Source organism: Malaclemys terrapin, chromosome 3 (assembly GCF_027887155.1).
Source record: "Malaclemys terrapin pileata isolate rMalTer1 chromosome 3, rMalTer1.hap1, whole genome shotgun sequence".
NCBI classification, from domain to species: domain Eukaryota; kingdom Metazoa; phylum Chordata; order Testudines; family Emydidae; genus Malaclemys; species Malaclemys terrapin.
Window position 1 is genome coordinate 75,386,901 of NC_071507.1, and position 22,381 is coordinate 75,409,281.

The 22,381-nt window shown below is 43.3% G+C and overlaps 1 protein-coding gene across 1 annotated transcript in view; it reads right to left on the bottom strand.

The window, feature by feature from the left end:
• Window positions 1-22,381, bottom strand: part of RYR2 (ryanodine receptor 2) — a 687,809-nt gene that overhangs the window by 433,077 nt on the left and 232,351 nt on the right. The window contains exon 4 of the mRNA XM_054022704.1: window positions 15,085-15,105. Coding sequence (XP_053878679.1) covers window positions 15,085-15,105 — 21 coding nt within the window. The remainder of the gene's footprint in view (window positions 1-15,084; window positions 15,106-22,381) is intronic.

Genomic DNA, 22,381 nt, shown 5'->3' on the forward strand with positions numbered 1-22,381 from the left:
TAATAATGTGCTCTGCAAATGCTTACTAACTTCACTGCAGGTTTCCACATTCAAAAATACAGTGATCCGGACAGCAACACAACTGATAGCAGTGACTATGTTATAAATATGCATCTACATAGTAAACTAAGAAAACAGAATTGCTACTGCTATTTCTCGCATATTAATTCTAAAGAATTACTCCAATGCCATATGCACTAAGATGCCAAAGAATTATGGAAATCCATAATATAGTTTTCAAATAACTCATATATAAATTAAGTGGGCGGAAGAATTCTTCTAGTTCTAAGTAGTTAGAACATGCGGTAACTACTTATGCTAAACTACTGTTCCATCTTGTACTTAGTTGTGATACTCTGAGTACCTTTCCCAGACCTGAAGAAGAGCTCTGTGTAGCTTGAAAGCTTGGCTCTCTCACCAACAGAATCTGGTCCAATAAAAGATTATCTCACCCACCTTGTCTCTCTAATATCCTGGGACCAACATGGCTACACCAACACCCAGTAAGGGCTAAGACTAGTACAAATTATTCCTCCCAATGTGCTTTACCTAGTTTTGTCAACATTTAATTTCATCTGCCATCATGTTGCCCTTTCCGACTAAATCCTTCAAGAACCTCAGTTCTCTGCTTGTCACTCACCTATGTAACTGTTATCCACAAATTTTGTGCTATCCTTGCTCAGACCCTTTTCAGCTAATTAATAAATATATTAAACATCAGTCCAAGTACAGAACCTTGTTTTCTGTCCCTTAGCCACTTTCCATTCATTTACAGTACCTTTATTTCTCATCCCATGATTGCTTAAAGATTCCTTAAAAGACTCTTGAGACTGCCTTTATCAAAAGTTGGTTGTTGTGGTCTTTTTTCTTTCTCTCTCTCTCTTTATTTTTTATTTTTTCTGAAAGCCCAAATTAAGTTTACCAGTTGGTTCACCTTTGTTGACATGATCAAGGAATTCTAGTAAATTAGAGAGATAATTTTTCTTGATAGAAGCTGTACTCTTTTGTCTCTAGCATATCATGTTTGTCTGGGTATTATATAACTCTAGTTATTGTTTCAGCCAGTTTGCATGGTACTGAAGTAAGGTTCATTAGTTTATAATTCCTAGGATCACTTCTGTGCCTTTTCTAAAGGCAGCCCCACTGGCCAGTGGTGCTGGAAGCAGTCAGAGAAACAGGGAGCCCTGGATCACTTCCCCACACACTACTACGCACCAGAAATAACCAGAGGGAGGATAGCCCTCAAGACCTTTCCCCAATCAGTAGTAATGGAGGGGCAACTCTGAATGGCAAGCACCTATCCGCACACAGTGCCTGCTAGTAAGGGGCACAGCTGAACAGTGCAAGCCTTAGGGGGAACCTCTGGACACATCCCACACAAATTGGTACCACCTCAGCTATTTACCTACTGCTGACTGAACAGAACTAGAGCATTCTAGATACATCTGCCACTCCCTGGTGAGAAAAGGTTCTTAAAAAAAAAAAAGTGTCTTCAAACTGCATCTCCTGTATCTCATTCACTGCAAGAGGAGAATGCTGACTTTTGACAGCATTAACACACGGCTGAAAAAAAATCTGCCATTCAGAAAGGGAAGCGTGCCATGTATAACAGTTCCACAGCTATCGCAACATCTCCCCACACTGAGACACAGAGCCCCCACGCTACTGAAATATCTGAAAATGGCTTTGGTGGACTCCCAGGAATGGGGGGGGGGCATACATCGGAGGCACTACTCCATGTATTCTGATGCTCAGATGCAGGAGGCTGGAAGTGGGCACACCCTTCTGCTCCATTATATTTGTTCCTCTCTATGCCTCACAGTGCAGGCAAACACAGGGCTCTAGGCTAGGAAAAATAATCCTGAATTTATTTTTGGAAATTAACTACACAGAGTTATACTATGAGATATCTTAATGCCATCCTAAGCAAGGACTTCAATACTGACCTTGAGAGATATTGCTTAGAGACAGAATTATATTGAAGTTTTAAAAAATACATAATATAGATTTATAAAGGCATGAAGTCTAACAGGGGAATAGATATTAAAACAATGAGTAAAATAATATCACCCATAACTAAAAAGCAAAATGAAAGAAGAGAATTAACAGTATGGAAAAGTTTGTTATAAGTTACATGCAACTCCATTGGCCTATCAGTGAAGTTGAGATAGTGTAATTGAGATCATAGTTTGGCCAAACACGTTTAGTCACATACCCCTATGAAAAATGACTATGTTTCCAAGTCCATTAACATTAACAAACCTTACATACAACATCCATTTTAAGGATGCCACAACGACAAGCTCTATATTATAGGCATTAAAAATCTGAGGAGTTATTGATTTTCATTTTAGCCATTAAGGCACAAAATAATATTTTATTATACTCTGAAATTTCAGGATCCATTGTAGATTTTCCTAATATTTAGAGGCATGGACCAGAAGACAGACTCAGTTCTGATGATACTTTGAGTTCTGAGATATTTCCACAATGAGAATTAAAGACAGTTTAGGACAAGGGTAGGCAACCTATGGCACGCTTGCCGAAGGCAGCACACAAGCTGATTTTCAGTGGCACTCACACTGCCTGGGTCCTGGCCACTGGTCTGGGGGGCTCTGCATTTTAATTTAATTTTAAATGAAGCTTCTTAAACATTTTAAAAACCTTATTTACTTTACATACAACAATAGTTTAGTTATATATGCTAGACTTATAGAAAGAGACCTTCTAAAAACGTTAAAATGCATTACTGGCACACGAAACAAATTACATGAAGACTCGGCACACCACTTCTGAAAGGTTGCCGACCCCTGCTTTAGGATAAAACCCAGCCCCACTGAAGTCAATGGGAGTTTACCATTGACTTCAATGAAGCCAGTATTTCTCCCCCTAGATTCACATTGGAGTTCATCACTACGTGTTATAGTTTAGAACACATTCAACTGGTATTTCATCTAGTAACCAGTTTATTAAGAAGATTGCTATAGTTGTGACTGTAATTTATAATAAAATATATTGGTCTGTAAAAAAAACCAGATCATTCTTAAAATGCCTCCCTCTATCCAATGATGCTTCACAGTTCTTTTTTTATTCATCTTTACGTTGAGACTGATTCATGTGGCATTGAACTGTAGTTCTCAATACAAATTAAAATATTTTGAACATTTAACACATTTTGTTTTTTCTCTGAAGATTTGCACATAAGGATTTCCATAGATGTGCTGCTTGGTAGAAGGGTATTACAGCTGTATACAGAAGCCTTGAAGTTTTAATGTTTTTCCAGATGCAATATCATACCAAGGTCCTGACCACTTGAAAGAGATGAAGTATCCTGACCTGATTCCAGTTTGGATAATCCCAATATCCCAGCCTAAATTCCCTACATTCAACTGCATATGGTATTTAATCTCTTGGGGTCAAATCCTGGGAAGAGAATCAAAGCCCAGGTAAAGGGGTTTGTTCCACATGAATAGTATCTCGCTCTGGGGAACAGAATCCTCAGCCTCAAGCAGCCAGGCTGTCTGTGCTGCTGGACCACAACAACAAAAAACACAAAACAGAGAGTTGGTCCTTATTCTCCCTATAATATGGATTTGGCCCACTAGATGGGTGCAGCATACTGAACCACTGGCCGCTGACCTAACACAGTACTGGCACTCCCACACAGTCCTCCCACAGAGAGCTTAAGGCAGGGGTTCTCAACTGGGGGTCGGGACCCCACAGGGGGTCACAACGTTATTACATGGGGGGTCGCGAGCTGTCAGCCTCCACCCCAAACCCTGCTTTGCCTCCAGCATTTATAATGGTGTTAAATATATTAAAAAGTGTTTTTAATTAATAAAGGGGGTCACACTCAGAGGCTTGCTATGTGAAAGGGGTCACCAGTACAAAAGTTTGAGAATCACTGGCTTAAGGGAAATGCAATGCAAGTTTTTCTCTGGGGATTATAGGAAGTGTACAGACACCTCTGCTTCTGCTGCCCCTCTGTGAAGCAAACACACAGCTTTACAGCTGTTTGGAGCATTTTTATCCCAATTGTGCCTGATTTTTTGGTGCTAGGTGAAGTGATTCCTGTCTATGTAGTTTACAAAGTGCTCTGGGTTCCCCTGATGGATGAAAGGGGTGATATAATGTAAAACATTATTTGATATTATCTACTGAAGTAGTTACCATTTTCATAATTTAGACCACATTTTAGTACAGAGAGTATTTCCTTACAATACCCCTTTTATTCTTTATCGTGACATGCCTGTGACAGCTATAGTTATGCTTACATGAAAAACTAATATTAGGAATGTCTTAGGTGCATTTTTAGCTAGGTTATATTGTGGTTTAGCTGCTGGGAATAAGTAGAAATAGGCAGTCCAATGGAAACAGTTTTCTGCAGTCCACTGGTGATGCATGGATGACAGTTCTACAGCATGATGTTGAATGATAAAGGGGAAAGGATTCATAATAGAATATTAGAAAGATATTTCTACTGTTGCATACAAAAATTCAGACCTCATCAATTCAGCCTTGGAGAGAGACGTGCATTTAGGCAACCACCACATTAATTTCCCTTAAATGGAACTAAGATACAATCCCAAAAGTAAAGAGCTTCATCAAATCACATAATCCATAATACTCTTAGATTAATTTAAAATAATTATTTTTATGCAGGACTTTCAGCCCTGGATTAAATTATGCCTTTAGGCATGGATATGTAAAACAATAATTCCATATTAAAGACAACTTTTAGTATAATTCTTCATTTGAACCTCATGTGGTTCTCTCTCCCACCCTTCTCTCAGTTTTCACTTAAGTCATGGAGATGTGTATATGCCTAAATTGGCTGATCATGTGGTGACATGGCTGAGACCCTTGTTCTTCCTCCATTTGTCATCCTTATACTTCAGGTGATGTCCAAAATAAGAATGTAAGTTCTTCAAGGCAAGGGCCATGTCTTTGTATTTGTTCGGGAATGTTCCTAACATGCTTCTGCCCATAACGACATAAAATATCTATATTTCTATACATGTACGTACTTAGTGATACAGTGCACACAAGAAAATTCTCACAGAACATTCACATTCTCAGATGACTCGTTAAAAACATTTGAAACTGTGGTAATTAGCCCTCCTAAGCTATGCAACTAATTACTTTTAAATGATATTGCAGATGTATTATACCCTTTGCTATGCTTTGCTGAAGCTTAGTTCCTCACTGCCATTTTAACCTCTGAGACACTCCTAGTTTCTTTTTTCTACTCATCGCCAAACTGTATTTCCTAGAGGCCAGCTCTTCTGTTTCATTCTGTTCAACTCATTTCCTGTTCCTCTCACTCCAGATTCTCTGTTACCTAACCAAGCTCCATGTGGGATTTGAAAGTAAGTGTTTTACAAAATATCTAAAATGTGTCCCTCTCTCACTCTAAAAGATTTACTTGCATACTGATATGAAGAATAGTCTTATCACCAATGTACATTTGGGCTGAAACAAACAGAACTCATTTGAGGGAAGAGAAAAAGGCTAGTATTTTATTTCAGCAGAAAAGGTTAATCAATCTGATTTTGCCTTAAATATTTAGGGCACAAGTGTACACCACTGAAGTCAAAGGGAATATTGTCATTGACTTCACCGGGTGCAGGATAAACCACCTACTCTTCAGCATTTTAGCATTTAAAAAAAAATATTTCTTGCTTTCTGAAGGTTATGTAAAGGAAACATTTTCATAAGAATTAGCCACATGGATTTAAAAAAATCACAGCTGGATATATGAGGGCCAAATTTTCTGAAGAGCTAAAACGTTACCATTGCTTTCAATGAGCAACCCGGAGCAGTAGGGTGCTGAGCAATTTTGAAAAATCTGACCACTATATTTCGGTCTATATGGGAGCTAAGCGCTTTTGAAAATCTAGAGCTAACTCTGAGTGATGTGCACTTTTCAAAATGTGGCCACTAATACATAAGTCAACACCAAGTTGCTGGGATGCTACAGACAGATCTAGATGCAGGAATTTTTAGCACTTTCAAAGCAACAAGGAATAAGCTTTATTTTTATTTCACTTGTTTTAAAGGATGTTAAAAAGGAAAAAGGAAATAAAGGAAAAAAGAATGAGAGAAATGTCTTCCATAAGAGGAGGTTACCTGTAACTGGAGGCCCTTCGGGATGTGTGGTCCCTATTTGGATTCAAAACATGGATGCGCATCCACGCCATGTGCCAGAGCTGGAATAGTTTTGTAGTAGCGTCCATTGACACTCACATGCATCATCTGCGTGCTTGCATCCAAGGCTATAAGAGACTGTGTGGGTTGACACTGCTCCGGTATCCCTCTTACCACTACGCAATGTAGCCCGCAGCAGGGGGGATGAAGGGCAGGTATTGGAATCCAAAAAGGGACCACATATCTCAAAGAACCTCCATTTACAGATAAGTAACTTCCTCCTCTTCTTCAAGTGATGGTCCTTATATGGATTCCAAACGTGGGTGATTAGCAAGCAGTAGCTCAGCGTGGAGATGGGTGCGAGGACTTGCAAGAAGTTACAATCTGAAGGACAGCGTGGCTGACTGCCGCATCCGCTGCTCCTGCTGGGGCAATAGCATAGTGAGTGGTAAAGGTGTGGACAGAGTGCCACGTGGCTGAATGCACCAGTTCCAGAGTTGGACAGCTTCTGCACATAGAGAGGAAGACCTGGAGCCACCTTGCTTGATGATATAGACAACTGCTACCACGTTGTTGGATAGCACGAGTAGAAACAATGCCTGACAGATAAGACAGGCAGTTCTCAATTCCAGGACATTAATGTGCATACTGGCCTCTCTCGGTGCCAGAGGCCTTGGGCGGTATGACCATCCAGGTGGGCACCCCAACCAGTAAGGCAGGAGTCTGTGGTGAAAGTAGCCCGGGGGCTGGGAGATGTAAACAGGGTGCCGACCAGGACCTTGCACGGGTTGGTACACCACCTGAGGGAGGCCAGGACGATCTGGGGGAGCAGGATGGGTTTGTCCAAGAGGTCTGTCTGCAGTTTGTAGATCAACCTGAGCCATAGTTGGAGACAGTGCATGTGGAGGCAGGCATAGAGCATTATGGGGGTGCAGTCCACCATGTGGCCAAGGAGGGAAGGACATTGACGGACACAGGTTGTGTGGTCTGCAGTGTAAGTCTATAATGAGAGGAGTGAGAGCGGCAAATCGGTCCACCGGGGAGAAAGCCCTGGCCACAAGAGTGTCCAGCTGCGTCCCAATAAAGGTGATCCAATGAGTAGGTATGAAGACTGATTTTTCCTTGTTGATACAAATGCCCAGATCATCAAGAAGATTCCAAAGGGCCTGGACAGCTGAGAGGAGTTGGTTGCATGTCATCACAATTAGAAGCCAGTCATCCAGGTAGGGAAACACGGAGTGGCCAAGGCACCACATGTGGACTGCAATGATGGCGAAGACTTTTGTGACTACCCAGGGAGTCGTGGTGATACCAAAGGGGAGCACACGGAATCGATAGTGGGAGTCACCAACAGTAAAACAGAGAAATCTCCAGTGAGCTGGGTGAATGTTGATGTGGAAATAAGCATCTTTCATATTGAGAGCCACAAACTAGGCTCCCTGGGAGAGGAAGGGGATTATGAGGGGGAGCATGACCATCCAGAACTTGAATTTTCATATGAACCTGTTGAGTAACCAGAGGTCCAGGATCAGGCAGCGGCCACCTCCCTTTTTCAGAATAAGGAAATATGATAGAATAAAAGCCACGGCCCTGGTAACACAGGGGGACTTGCTCTACGGCAGCCTTCCCAAGAAGGACCTCTGCTTCCTCTTGGAGGAGAAATTCATGTGAGGAATTTCCATGGCCACCCTGGAGAGGGCAGCGAGGGGGGAAAGAAGAATTCTATGGAGCACCCCCAGTGAATGATGTGGAACACTCTGAGGTCCATGGTGATCTTGCTCCAATTGTGGGCAAAGAGGACAAGATGGCCCCCAAAGATGACCTGGAGCCCCACAGAAGGGATAGGAGCAGTTTCACGGTTCTCGATGGAGGAGTTAAAACTGCTGCTTCGGTTGACGTTGCAGGAGGGTTGATGGAGTCGAGGTGGTAGTGGTGGAGTAGCAAGACCGCTGAGCACACTGGTGATGGTGGGATGGCTCCTACTGTCTTTGAAAGTAGGGCGGGTAGGGAGCGTGGGGGCATAGGCAAAAGGATGACCTCTGCTGCCTGTGTAATGGGATGTAAATGCCGAGCGACCACAGCGTGGCACAAGAATCCTTCAGTGAGTGTAGGGAGTCATCTGTTTAGTCACTGAAAAGTTTATGGTCATCAAAGGTGAGGTGCTCATGACTGGTCTGGACATCCTTAGAGAACCCAGACAATTGGAGCCAGGTGTCTCCTAATACAACGCCCGTCACCAAAGAGCATGATGCAGTGTTGGCGACAGCCACAACTGCCGAGAGGCTCACCTTGGCAACCAGTCTGCCTTTGTCCAGCAGCATCTGGAAGTCTCACTGCTTGTCTGGAGGTAAAAGAGCCTGAAACTCCGAAAGCTTGCAGTAGGTGATAAAATCGTATTTCACCAACAGGACTCGGTAGTTGGTGATACAGAACTGGAGTCCCATGGAAGAGTAGATTTTCCTACCCAAAAGGTCCAGCTTTTTTGCCGCCCTGTCTGGAGGAGTGGAGCTGAGGTGTTGTTGGCAAGTGCATTCAGTCACCAGATGATCTATCAGCAAGTTGGGGTGTGGGGGAATGCGTGGGTGGGTGGAAAAGGAAGTCCATGCCCTGAGAGGGAACTAAGAAATACCTTTCTGCATGCTTAAGAATAGGGCCACAGGAGGCTGGTGTATGCCAGACTGACTGTACCAGTTGCAGGATGGCCTCATGGACAGAGAAGGCCATTTGGGAGGGTCCCGGCAGTTACAGAATATCCAGGAGCTGGTTTTGTGGGTCCTGGATCTATTATACCATGAGGCCAATGGCCGTAACCACTTGCTGAAGCAGGTTGTAGTATTTTGCCTGGTCATCAGGAGGAGAGAGGGAGGGTGGAATCAGTGCCTCGTCCATCAACAAAGAGGCTTTGGTAGGGACCAATAGTACCGACGGTACTGGCTGCACTATGTCTTCCCTAGGGTTGTCATAAACTGAGGAGGGTGTGGTGTGGGCAGGGGATGGTCGGTAAGATGTCACTGGCGGAAAGGAGGGATCCAACTCTAAAAAGCACTCTGACTTGGAGGATGGCCCGGCAGGGGTAGAGCTGATGGTGCTGGTGTTGCAAAGCAGGCAGAAGAAGGGCACCAGTCAGCAAGGAGCAGGAGAGGTTCATCCGCCGGAGAAGGCAGGACTGAGGTGCCTGGGGGATTGGAGAACAGCGGGGAACCTGGCTATGGGAGCAGAAGCTCCTCAGGAGGCATCAGCAGTTCCAGGTGGCCGGACAGATGGGGAACTGCACGCAGCAGTCTAGAAGGGCCTGGCATCATCGACAGTGCCAGCGGTACCAGACTGGTGACCAAGGCTGGCTGTGGCACCAGTGGATCACATCGCTGCTTCGCCTTGTGCTCGGTCCAGGGCTTCTTGGGAGTTAGAGCAGCCAGGTCAGTGCGTGACTTTTCACCCAACCTGGCTCAGCTTGTGGAGGCAACGCTGTGCTGTGGGGTGGTCTCCATGGGGGAGCTGCCCTTATGTCTCTGCTTCTTATGCTCACAGTGTGTCTTCACAGGCTATGGCAGTATCTCTGGAGCCTGGTAGGAAGATGGAGGGGCCTCACCGGCAGTGATGGATGCCATTCTGGCAGACCCACCAGTCTCAGATCCAACTGCACATGTGGGTGCAAAGTCTACTCCATTAGAAACTTGCGGAGGTGAAGTTCTCTAGCTTCTCATGTCCTGGGCGGCAACAATTGGCAGATGGTGCAGCAGGAAGCGACGTGGGCTTTGCTGAGGCAGTAAAGGCACCATTGGTGCTCGTCATTCACAGAGAAGGAATGCAGGCACAAAGTACCGTTTTTAAATCTGACTTGCCAGGTCATAACCCCTGGAACGGGGGGAGCTCCCTGATGGGGGAAGAAGTCCAATGGGGAAGCCTAACAAACTGAGTCGATCAGATACTATATGGAACTAATACAACTATAAACCCTATATACAAGGCGGGGGGGGGAAGCAGACATTCAGCTCTTTTAGCAAGCTAAGAGCACCGAGGAACAAGTGTTCTGACTCTGGCTATGCGGCAGCAAGAGGGGACAGGAGCAGCGTCGACCCGCATGGCCTCTTACAGCCTTGGATGCAAGCACACGGACAACACACGACGCAAATGTGGGTCAATGGACACTACTACAAAATTGTTCTGGCTCTGGCGCATGGCACACCTTTGGAATCCAAATAGGGACCATCACTTGAAGAAGAATATATTCTTTTCTTTCATCTTGTTCTGTCACTATTTATACTTCCTTCATCTTAAAGAAAACATACCAGGAAAATAAAGCTCCTATATATTCAAGTATGGCGATGATATTTTTCAAGCAGTCAGACCCTGTGGTGCGGTCTTGAATTGGTGGCAAGATCTTGGGGCCCTATCACTTGACCTGCTGTCCGAAATTACACAGAAGCTTGTCTTTTGTGAACTCCAAAAGTATAACTGGGTTAAAAAAATTAGATAGTTCATGGAGGATAGATCCATCAATGGCTATTAGCCAAGATGGTCAGGGACACCACCCCATGGTCTGTGAGTCCCTACACCTCCAACTGCCAAAAGCTGGGACTGGATGACAGGGCCTGAATCACTTGAAATTGCCCTGTTCTGTTCATTCCCTCTGGGGCACCTGGCATTGGCCACTGTTGGAAGACAGGATACTGGGCTAGATGAACCATTGGTCTGACCCAGTATGACCATTCTTATGTTCTAAGAGGAAAGATAAATCATGAAAAAAAATCCTTTTACACTCTCTATTCCCTGGATTTATACATTCAATTTTTTTTTATAGCTTGCATTTTCATTTGCATTATTACTGGTGGAATGCATAGCAACCTCTATATTAACATAGTCCAAGCATTTCCATTCTGAAAAGGGCATTTCCAGTCTCTTTTTAACTTTGCATCTTTGCAGTTGAAATTTGGTATACTTGTTCTCAGTTATCTTTTTCCTTAAAGTTTCACCAAAAATAGTTGCACTGTTTTCAAACATGAAGGAGTATGGGAAAAAAGAGGCTTTTATATTATTAATCTTTCTGAAATTTTTATGAGATGCTCTTAGTGCCTCAGAGGATGGTAATGGAAAGATAACATTTTGCAGATACATAGACCCTGATCCAGCAAAGCATTTAAGCATATTCCTATTTCTCTGATCAGGGCCACAGAAAGCCTTTCTCTGATCCAAAGCCCACTTAAGACAATGGAAAGACTTCCATGGGCTTTGGATCAGCCCCACAGTTTCTCGATTACAGATTTCAGTGATCCGATAAAATCATACGTATTTGGCAGAATAGAAATTGTTTTATAAAATTCACCCATGTGCACTGGTTTATGTTTTACAACAACAATCTATTGGTGTCCCATAGCTATGCACACCTGCATAAATAAAATGAGTGGAATTTTCCAACAAGTATATGATCTCTCTGCATTCTATATGATTTGTTCATACATAAGGAAGCTGAATGGAATTTCAATTTCCTGTGAAACAGTCTGTGAATGGATATATGGAATGAGGCAAGGGGTCCAGCCTCAATGATCATGTATTCAGTATATTGAACAGCTTTCTGCTACTGTCTAGCAAATAGTTGCACATTTCTCATGCGATTTTCAAGTTGCTATGTTCCTTTAATATTAACTGAATTAATCCAAAGTAGAGCTGGGTGAAATTTTTTGGACAAATAATTTATTCACCAAAAAAACTGTAGTTCCAGTTTAGTCAAAACTACTGACGAATTGGACAAATAGTTTAAATTCCAAAACATTTTTGGGGACTCAGATGCAGTTGATACCCTTACAATTTTTACCCCAGTGGTTAGAGCACTCACCCAGGTTCAATTCCCTCCTCTGCCTGATGTGGAAAAGGGATTTGGACTTGGGTCACCCACATTGCAGGAGAGTGCCCTAAACTGTTGGGTTATAGTATGGGTCTCTTGGTTTTCTTGCAAAGTGGAATAGCATCAACAGATCAGTGGAGGAGAGATTTGAACATGGGTCTCCCAAATCCTAGGTGACTCCCCTAATCACTACACTGTAGAGTAATTCTCTCACTCTGGCCCCAGGACTATTCATTGTCATTATGAAAGACTATGAAATTGCCACTATGCATGACAATCAATGCTCATGGGGCCATAGAGAAAACAAGTTTTCCTTTGATTTTTTGGAACCAAACAAAAAAAAATCTGTTATTTACCCAGCTCTAATCCAAAGAATATATACAAAAAAACATACTAAAGGCCAGATGCCTAGCCTTGGTTAAGTCCTCTTAGCAACCTCCAGCAGTGCAAGGGCCACTTAAAACTACCCTAAAGTTGGGGATTTTCCAAAGCTAGAGGAATCTCACAATGATTTAAAGCTAGCACAGCTGGCTTTATACCACCTACTCCACACCCTCCAGACAGGAAGCATTCCGAACTGGGCTATAGCAGAGATGGTCAAGATATTGGTATACTGAGTTAAGCACTGTGACTAATCTAACTTTCACCAGGGGTCAGTTCAGTCCCAGTATCCTGGCAGACATAAGGTAGCTTCGAGTCATCTTTCCCACCCCAGCTACACATGCTTGGCATAATAAGGATCCAGCCCAATATTTCTGATGTTATGAAAAACAGGACTTAGCAACTTAAACTAAACTTTTCTCCAAAGCAGAAATACAGAGAATGCTCGGATATCTGGCTTATTCTTATAATTGGATGAATATCTTCAAGAATAAACCAAAGTTATTATTTTAGTTAAGCAGTAAACAGTGTCAGAATGTGCATTATTGGGCTTCCAATTCACATCTCAAGTGCTTTGTAAAGCACAAGGACCAGGGCCAGATTAACCTGTCACTGAGTTCTAGGGTCCTGCTTTCTTATGGCTAACCACAAACAGCCATGCAAGTACACCCACCATGGCCAGGCTGCAGATTTGCTGGAACCAGCTTCTCATCCTGCTGCTGCTCAGGGCACTGCTCACCACGCCGGAGGGGCAGCCACGCCAAATCTGAGCGAGTGGTGTTATGACCTGGTGCACTGGATTGCAGAACAACGAGATCAGCTGTCCATCCGTCACAGTGAGAAACACCCTGAGCAGCAGCAGGATGAGCTGCCAGTCCCAATAGATCCATACCATAGCTAGCCCAGTCACAGTGCGTATGATGCTTGTTGCCACTCCCTCCCTTCCCCCCACGAATATGTGTCTTAGCCACATTTTTTTTTTGTTTTTCTATGTGTTAATCCGACCCTGACAGGGACAGATTCCAATCAACTAATAAGAACATGACTTTAGTCGTGGCCCAAGTTACCTCTCAATTACACTGATGCAATGCCAATAAAAACAATGGAGTCACATGGGATAACCTGAGAGGAGCATTTGGCCCTTGCTGTTTAAAATACACTCCATTCCCTAACAACACAGTTTACTAATGCTTGTATAAAGCATTTGAGATCCTCAGATATAAAAATTGTTCTGCTACGCCTTATATTAAGCACACACTTAGAATTAGACTGTAACAATCTATAACTGTTGAATTAATACACCTCTACCCCGATATAACACTGTCCTCGGGAGCCAAAAAATCTTACTGTGTTATAGATGAAACCGCATTATATCGAACTTGCTTTGATCTGCCGGAGTGCGCAGCCGCCTCTCCCCCTCCCACACACCCCCGAGCACTGCTTTACCACGTTATATCCGAATTCGTGTTATATCGGGTCGCGTTATATCTGGGTAGAGGTGTATTTATTAACTAGCTATTAAATATGTATTAATCCTCTATAAATGGAGCCTTAATAAGATGTGTCACTATAGAACTCCTATTGTTCCCACTTACATACAGAAACAGGATGCCACAGATGATCCAGACTATTGCAGATAAAATTAAGGACTGATGCATCATGAAGGCCTTTAGACTTTCTGGGCCAAATTTTCAAAAGGGCCTCTACCTTCTTTCCATTTGCATGTGCATAAACACCTTCACCCCTAGGTGGGCAGATGATAGAAATTACATAGGATAATTACACAGGAAAAAACTATTTGTGCAAATGGATTTTTTACACGGAAATTATATCACATGTTTGCACAGAGACCCCCGCCCTGCATTTCAAATCCTGATACAGGCTGACCCTTGTAATGCCCTGGCTGGGGCATCAGCAGCAGGGATAGGACCTAGGACATCTGGTCAAAAGCATGACCTTCAGCTGCCTGAACTAAAAGATCCAAGTCTGATAGCTCAAAGGCTTTATCAGATTCAAGCTCATATGTGGTCCAGCCATTAGAGGGGGGAAAAGGGACAGAGAACCACACTTTGTAAGCATGGATTACACACTAGTGTTGAAGGCCACTTTTTGATAGTTTGACCCGACTGGCTTGAAATAGTTCAATACATTACATTTAGTAAGAAATGATGTCTGGAACACAAAATAAGACATTTGTGCTGAGAGATTTCTTCCAAAACATCTATAAACCATTTAAATTTATATATTCTGTAGCAGCTGTTCACCATTTTAAAATATTCAGCACACAGAGAATTTGGAGCTGCATAAAATGACACCTATCATTTATCAGTATTAACAATTATCTTATTGCCATGCATTGCAAAATTACAATGTGTGCATTGGAAAAGACAGTGAGGTTTTACAGGATGGAGTTAAAACATTAGATAGCAAGGCTCAAAATTGTAAGGCAATAGTCAGAATTTTCTAGGGCTTAATACTACAAGAGAAGAAGTAATTACAAAAGAAATAATAATGAAAATCATTTCTGTGTGAGATTTTCGATGGAAAAATGATTCTGAAATCACCAGACCCTGCCTGGTAATGTAACAGCCTCTCTTTTGAGCCTTGCAAGTTCAAGTGTTATGACACATACAGGATACCAAAACAGACAGATTAGAATTAATGGCAAACATGGAATATTTTTGATCAAGCAAATAAACGAGAGAAGCACATACCCATTTTTCCACATCAACTAGCTGTAGAAAGAAAAAGCAAAAAATCAGTCATCTATATCTTTGAGTATAGTGAACCACAGTTTCAAATTTTCAGAAATCTCTAACAGGGATGAGTAAGAAGCCATTGCCTATTTATCTCCCCTCCTTCCCCATATGCCAACAGCTATTTTTTTCTGAATATTAATTTCTGCAAAGTACTTCAAATTTTGAAAGCCTAAAATGTCGACCATAAAGTCTGATAATTAACTACAAGATTAACACACATACTACATTCTAGAATACAAATTAATTCAATACTACATTCTAGAACACAAATCTAACTGTATTCTGAAGTATGCCACAGGCTTCCACACTAAAGAATCTGCCTGTTCTCTCCTCTGTGTGCTCAGCCACAACAGCACACATTTTGCTTCAGAGGGTATAATGGCTTCCCTCCAATGTTTATCACTTTAAGGGGGTGCTATTAGATAGAAAACTAATATGGGAGGAGGGTATAGCAACCCTAATCTCTGCAGCACTGTCACCTGGAACATATAATTCCCATCATCAATGGACATTATGTGCAAAACAGTAGAAAAACAAAACACCAAAGTGTCATTTTATACACTTTTGGGGGGTGGGGGGGAACTGTCTTAGTCAATCAGTTTCAATGTTTAATAAGGTAATTCGTTTAAAAATTATCACCTCGTAAAATGTTTGGGCCCTCTTTATAAAGTTCCAGAAAGACAAAGGACTGTCTACCGAAATACACTGGCTGTCACTAAAAAAAATTAGTATTTCACCAAACTACCATGTCTAAGATAGTTCTGTATTTCCTTATACTTAGAATAAAAAAATACTGCAATACAGTATATCATATGCTCTAGTGTTTTACTCCTAACTAATGATGATCTTTGTTAACAGAGACCACTGTAGTAGCTCTTTATAATTTTCACTGGATGCTTCAGTGCCAAATATGAGTAATTTAAAAAAAATATTTCGGTTCCTTATTACCCAAGGGATCCCTATGATATAATGATCGCTCAGGTCCCAAATGTAGGTTTTATTATAAAAGCTGTTTAATACATATCAAATGTTTTCTTTTTATTATATATCATTTCAATTATTATAGAGTTTTGGATTTCCAATACTACCACATTCCACTAGTGGAGAAGAGAAACTGTTATACAACTTTCAACTTGTCAATCGTCGTTCTTAGTTTGCTGGGATTTTGACTGTTTGGATTGAGATTCATTATGACAATTCTATGAATTGTCTATAACATGTATTACCTTAACCCTGAGTTGAGTTTGTTATCTGCCGCAGTCAACATTAGAGAAATCCGTTCAAAATTAAGATTCATATGTTTTTAAATAAATTAAGATGAATAAGAAATAACGACAAGCCATGCTATAAAAAAAAAAAAAAAAAAAAAAAAAACAGGTAAGGCCTAAAGCCAAAAGAAAGCAATAAGACAAAAGATATCTTACTAGATGAAAAGGAATAGTCAGGTTAATTTCACTTGAGAGTTTGCCATTCATCATCTTGTTTTCTTGACATCCTTTATACTGAAATTGTACGTGTGTGCTATTTTGCTTCACAATCAGATGGAAAGTTGATGCAAGAGAGAGCTAAATTAATTAAAGCTATATCATGTTGCCATGGTTCTTTTGGAAGTTTTCCTGCTAATCCAAAATTTACTTAAGTGAATTAGACAGCCAGAATTGTTTTTGGGAAGGCTGTGAATCCACTTAAAGCTCAAGCTGCATTATTACTTGTATTAATCAATTGCCTCCTTATTGCTGACTTGTCTATTTGTTTTAGCAGACAGCAAAAACATTTTACAGTTTCAAGAGTCAAGCTTAATTTTAGATCACGTTCTCAGAGGCTGCAGTACACATTGTACCCATGTACTGGCGCTCACAAAACCCTACCTTTGCAAGTACTTACATAGGGTTACCATACGTCCGGATTTTCCCGGACATGTCCGGCTTTTGGGGGCTCAAATCCCCGTCCGGGGGGAAATCCCCCAAAAGCCGGGCATGTCCGGGAAAATCGGGAGGGAGGGCTGAGCCGGGGTCGTGGTGCCGGGCCGGGAGCCGGGCCGGGAGCCGGGCCGCCGGGGGGGTGCGCTGGGCAGCGGGGTCGGGCAGCCGGGGGGGTGCGTTGGGCCGCGGAGCCGGGGGGTCGGGCCGGGAGCCGGGCCGCCGGGGGGGTGCGCTGGGCCGCGGGGCCGGGAGCCGGGGGGTCGGGCCGGGAGCCGGGCCGCCGGGGGGGTGCGCTGGGCAGCGGGGTCGGGCCGCCGGGGGGGTGCGCTGGGCCGCGGGGCCGGGAGGTCGGGCCGGGAGCCGGGCCGCCGGGGGGGTGCGTTGGGCCGCGGGGCCGGGAGCCGGGGGGGTGCGTTGGGCCGCGGGGCCGGGAGCCGGGGGGTCGGGCCGGGAGCCGGGCGGGTGCGCTGGGCCGCGGAGCCGGGGGGTCGGGCCGGGAGCCGGGCCGCCGGGGGGGGGGGGGGTGCGTTGGGCCGCGGGGCCGGGAGCCGGGGGGTCGGGCCGGGAGCCGGGCCGCCGGGGGGGTGCGCTGGGCCGCGGGGGTCCGCGGGGCCGGGAGCCGGGGGGTCGGGCCGGGAGCCGGGCCGCTGGGGGGGTGCGCTGGGCCGCGGGGTCGGGCCGCCGGGGGGGTGCGCTGGGCCGCGGGGCCGGGATCTGGGGGGTGCGCTGGGCCGCCGGAGCCGGGGGGTGTGCTGGGCCGCCGGGGGCCGGCCGGCAGTGCTGGGCGGGCCGGGGGTGGTCGGCCGGGGGCCAGGGCCGGCACCCCAGGGCCCGAGCCGACCCAGGCTGGAGCCGCCGGGGGGGCCAGCCTGGGCCGCACCTCCTCCCCCCACACCCCTCCTTACCTGCCCAGGCTTCCCGCGAATCAAATGTTCGCGGGAAGCAGGGGAGGGGGCGGAGACTTTGGGGAGGGGCGGAGTTGGGGAGGGGGAGGGGGCGGGGCTGGGGGCGGGGCCAGGGCCCCGTGGAGTGTCCTCCTTTTGGAGGCACAAAATATGGTAACCCTAACTTACAGGCTTTTGAACATGCAAAAAGGACCTGTACAGACTGGTCTATGGGTGGAATTGCTTGAGCTGTACACATATGTATATCAAGTTTTGCAAGCATAATGGCAATTTTGTGGATGCACCCTTTGGGCCTACCTTTGAGGGAATGATCCTTAATCTAGTGTAAGAATACACATCCTTCCACTGGAAACCCTTTCATTCTTAACTATCGCCAAATCCTGCAGCCTTTAGTCCGTACTCAGGCAAAATCATCACTAAAACCATATTACATACACTGATTATTCTAGGAAAGCCTCTCATTCTTACTGTAAATAGTGAGAATGCGAGAGTGAAATCCTGGTCTTAATGAAGTCAATGGTCAAACTGCTATTGCCTTCAAGAGGGTCAGGAAATCACGCTACTGTAGATATTGCAATATATTTTTCACAGCATGGTGATAAACACACCAGCAGCCATTCTACACTAATGCTGCCATATTTCTAATGCTGGTGATGTCAAGGGAAGCTGCTGCAGGCTCAGTACTTTTCAAAAATCAAGCCACTTATGTAAATGCCTCAGTACTGCCTTAAGATTCTAACTTTTAAAAATCTGGCCAGTTAATGTTGACATTTTCCTCTATCATTATTTATTACACATGACAACAAATGCCCAATGAATATGGAAGGCAATATAAGTAGTGTTACATAGACTCCGATGTCTATATTACAACTTTTGCCAAAAGAAAGAAAATAGCATTGGCTAAGACTGGATGACTAATATGCAAAATGCTTAACTGACGAAGGAATATTTCTTGAATGTATGTAGGGAATGAATGCTATTACAGTTATGAGGACACTCTGTCTGAATTAGAAATACAGTACTAGTCCATTAGAGAACACTCCCACCTGCAAAGTAAAAATAAACTCATCTGATTGGGGATAATTACCTTCAGGATGCCTACTCTAAGGACAGGAGTATACGACCACCTCCTGCCGGGATTCAATATGTGTAGTGCTGTAAACAGCAGAATGAGGTTCCAGGGTTATATTCTATGACTTTGTGGGGTTGGAATTAGAGCTGGACAACATTTTTTGTACAAAAAAATTTTTCAGTGGAAAATACAGATTCAGCGACACTGTAACGTTGAGCATGAGTCCGTTTTGCTGAACTGTTTTGATAAAAAAAATTCAACATTTTTAAATGAAATATTTTGATTTTTCAGTTCAAAGTGACTTTTTATTTCAAAATGTCTGTTTTTAATGAAAAAAATCAAAACCATTAAAAATTATTAAAATTGAAACAAAACCTTTCAATTTTGTCAAAATAAAATATTTCATTCAACCCAAAAATAATTTTTGATTCACCAAAGAGTTTTAAAAAATTCATTTTCAGTTCATCCCAAGTGATTTTTTTCACAACTACCAACAAGGCAAAAATATATATATATAGGTTTTTCCACACAGCTGTAGTTGGAATAAGGTTGATATTCCCATGAAGCATATAACATTAGGATTTGTACAATACTTTCTTTTCATGACCATACTGACAACATAATACAGAGCATTCACCTTTTGCTTGGACACACTTGTACAAGCACACTAAAGCTCTCCTGAAGGAACTTAAGGCTGTTTCACTAGTTTAACATGGTAGTTCGCTGCGGACTTTGCACCAGCCAATGGAATAAGTTTTATTTCTTGGCTTCTCTTTTGGTGTCCATGAAAGAAATCATCATATTACCCAAGTATTCATTTTAAATCTGTCAGGTCTCAGATGAAGGACTGGTTTTGCAACAGCAGACCGCTGTGAAATCTCAAGATTCAATTCTAGGTTAATCAAGCCAGAAAGCAATAGTCTCTTCAGACAGAAAGGCATAAACAGTATCACTGCTACTGTCTCATTCCTATCTTTTGTATTGCTGTGAATAGCAGTGGAAAAGGTGAAAAAACATACAGCAGGGACCTTGCCCATTTTGCAAGAGGTCATTCTCCATCTCACCTCCTGGGTCTTGAAACAGGAAAACAACAGAGCACTTTATTGTTTCCAGATGCACACCAATAAAGAACCAGCCCACCAAACTGACTTCCCATGAGTGAGATATTTCTGGGTATAGGAGTCACTCTGCTAATCCAATTATCTAGAATTTAATTTGTGGTGTTCATCTTCTCCTCAGTGAGAAGTGCACATCCAGAGAGGAAAACTTTGCTCCACCCAAGATGGAACTTCTCTTTCAGAGGTAAGGCTGATCACATTGTTCCTAGCAATTTATGAAAACTCTATCAGACATGTTAACTGCCATGACCTACACAGGTCTGTTATCTCTAGAAGGGATACTGCTTCAAGACCGCAATGTATCATTGTGCTCTAGTGGTTGAATGTTGTGCTCTCTCTCTTTTTGGTATTCATTCCCTGACATGAATTGGGAAGATCCCTTAAAAAATGCATGATTCTCTGCATTCACCAGCTGAGCGAGTACAGAATATACAACTAGAGCTGGATCTCTTCTAATGGATGAGATAGGGTGGGATGCAGAGGAGAGACCTGGAATTATTGGACAGAACTCATATGAACTCTAGAATATTGAAGCATGCCTGTGTGTGAGATCAGAAGTCGCAACAGGCTCCAATAAGAATTGATTTTCTGTTTCTGTGACACTACTTGTTTTCCTTTATGGCCATCTTTATTTTCTGTTAACATTCTTCTGAGATGGGATCTGGTACCTGACAGCATTCATCCTCAGCCCAGGCCTAGGACTGATTTCTCTGGCACCATGTGAGTGTTCATCCTGAATCCAAGAACTATATCACTGTAAGTGTTTGTTTCAGCTTTGTCTCTGTACAGAACTCTGGTCAAAAAAAAATTGTCTGGGAAGAGATAGATGAATTTTCTTCCTCACTAAAGCTAATATTTTTTGCTACCATGTTCCTGGATACCCCAGGAGCACATGTAAGACCAAATGGCAATAATCAAAGCTCGGAATGGGAGAAAAGGAAGGCTCCCATCCATCTGCCAAACAAAAATAATTGTCTGAGAATGGTGACATGGGAATGCTTTGAAGCTAAGCCTCCACTGTGAATTTATTTAGCTGTTTCAGAGAGGGCCCTGCTCTGTTTGTCCCCAATTCTGAGGGTAGAAATAGGATGTGGAGTGGGTTGTAATGTTCTGATCTAAAGTAGATGATGGATGATTTTATTCATGTCATGAATAAAACCCCTTCCATGGGTTGCTGAGACTGGGGATGGAGTAACCCTGTTCCTGTAATTCTTCCACAGTTCCATAGGGTACCCTCCTTGGACACAAGAATGTAAGAACGGCCATACTGGATCAGACCAAAGGTTCATCTAGCCCAGTATCCTGTTTTCCAACAGTGGCCAATGCCAGGTGCTTCAGAGGGAATGAACAGAACAGGTCATCATCAAGTGATCCATCCCGTCACCCATTCCCAGCTTCTGGCAAACCTCTAGAGGCTAGTGACACCATCCCTGCCCATCCTGGCTAATAGCCATTGATGGACCTATCCTCCATTAATGTATTTAGTTCTTTTTTGAACCTTGTTATAGTCTTAGCCTTCACAACATCCTCTGGTAAAGAGTTCCACAGGTTGACTGCATTGTGTGAAAAAATACTTCCTTTTGTTTTAAACCTGCTGCCTATTAATTTCATTGGGTGACCCCTAGTTCTTGTGTTATGAGAAGGAGCAAGTAACACTTCCTTATTTACTTTCTCCACACCAGTCATGATTTTATAGACCTCTAACATATCCCCCCTTAGTCGTGTCTTTTCCCAGCTGAAAAGTCCCAGTCTTATTCATCTCTCCTCGGATGGAAGCTGTTCCATACCCCTAATCATTTTTGTTGCCCTTTTCTGAACCTTTTCCAATTCCAATATATCTTTTTTGAGATGGGGCAACCAGATCTGCACACAGTATTCAAGATGTGGGCATACCATGGATTCATATAGAGGTAATATGATATTTTCTGTCATCTTATCTATCCCTTTCCTAATGATTCTTACCCTCATTTGATCAAAGCTATAGGTAGCTCTTTTTGTTCCCAGACTGAAAGGACTTGGCATTAATCTGAAGTCTAATTCTGACAGCTGCCCTCTACTGCCTCAGAGCTATTAGCATTGCACTTGTTCTAGCTAGGACTAGAAAAGTAGTATTTTTTTTCTTGTTGCACTTCATTGGAATGCTTCAGTCTGCCATATGACTGTATTCCTTTCTATGGTATCTTGCAGAAGTCAGGATTGTATGTCAATTTTTCTGACTCTGAATAGCCTCAGCTT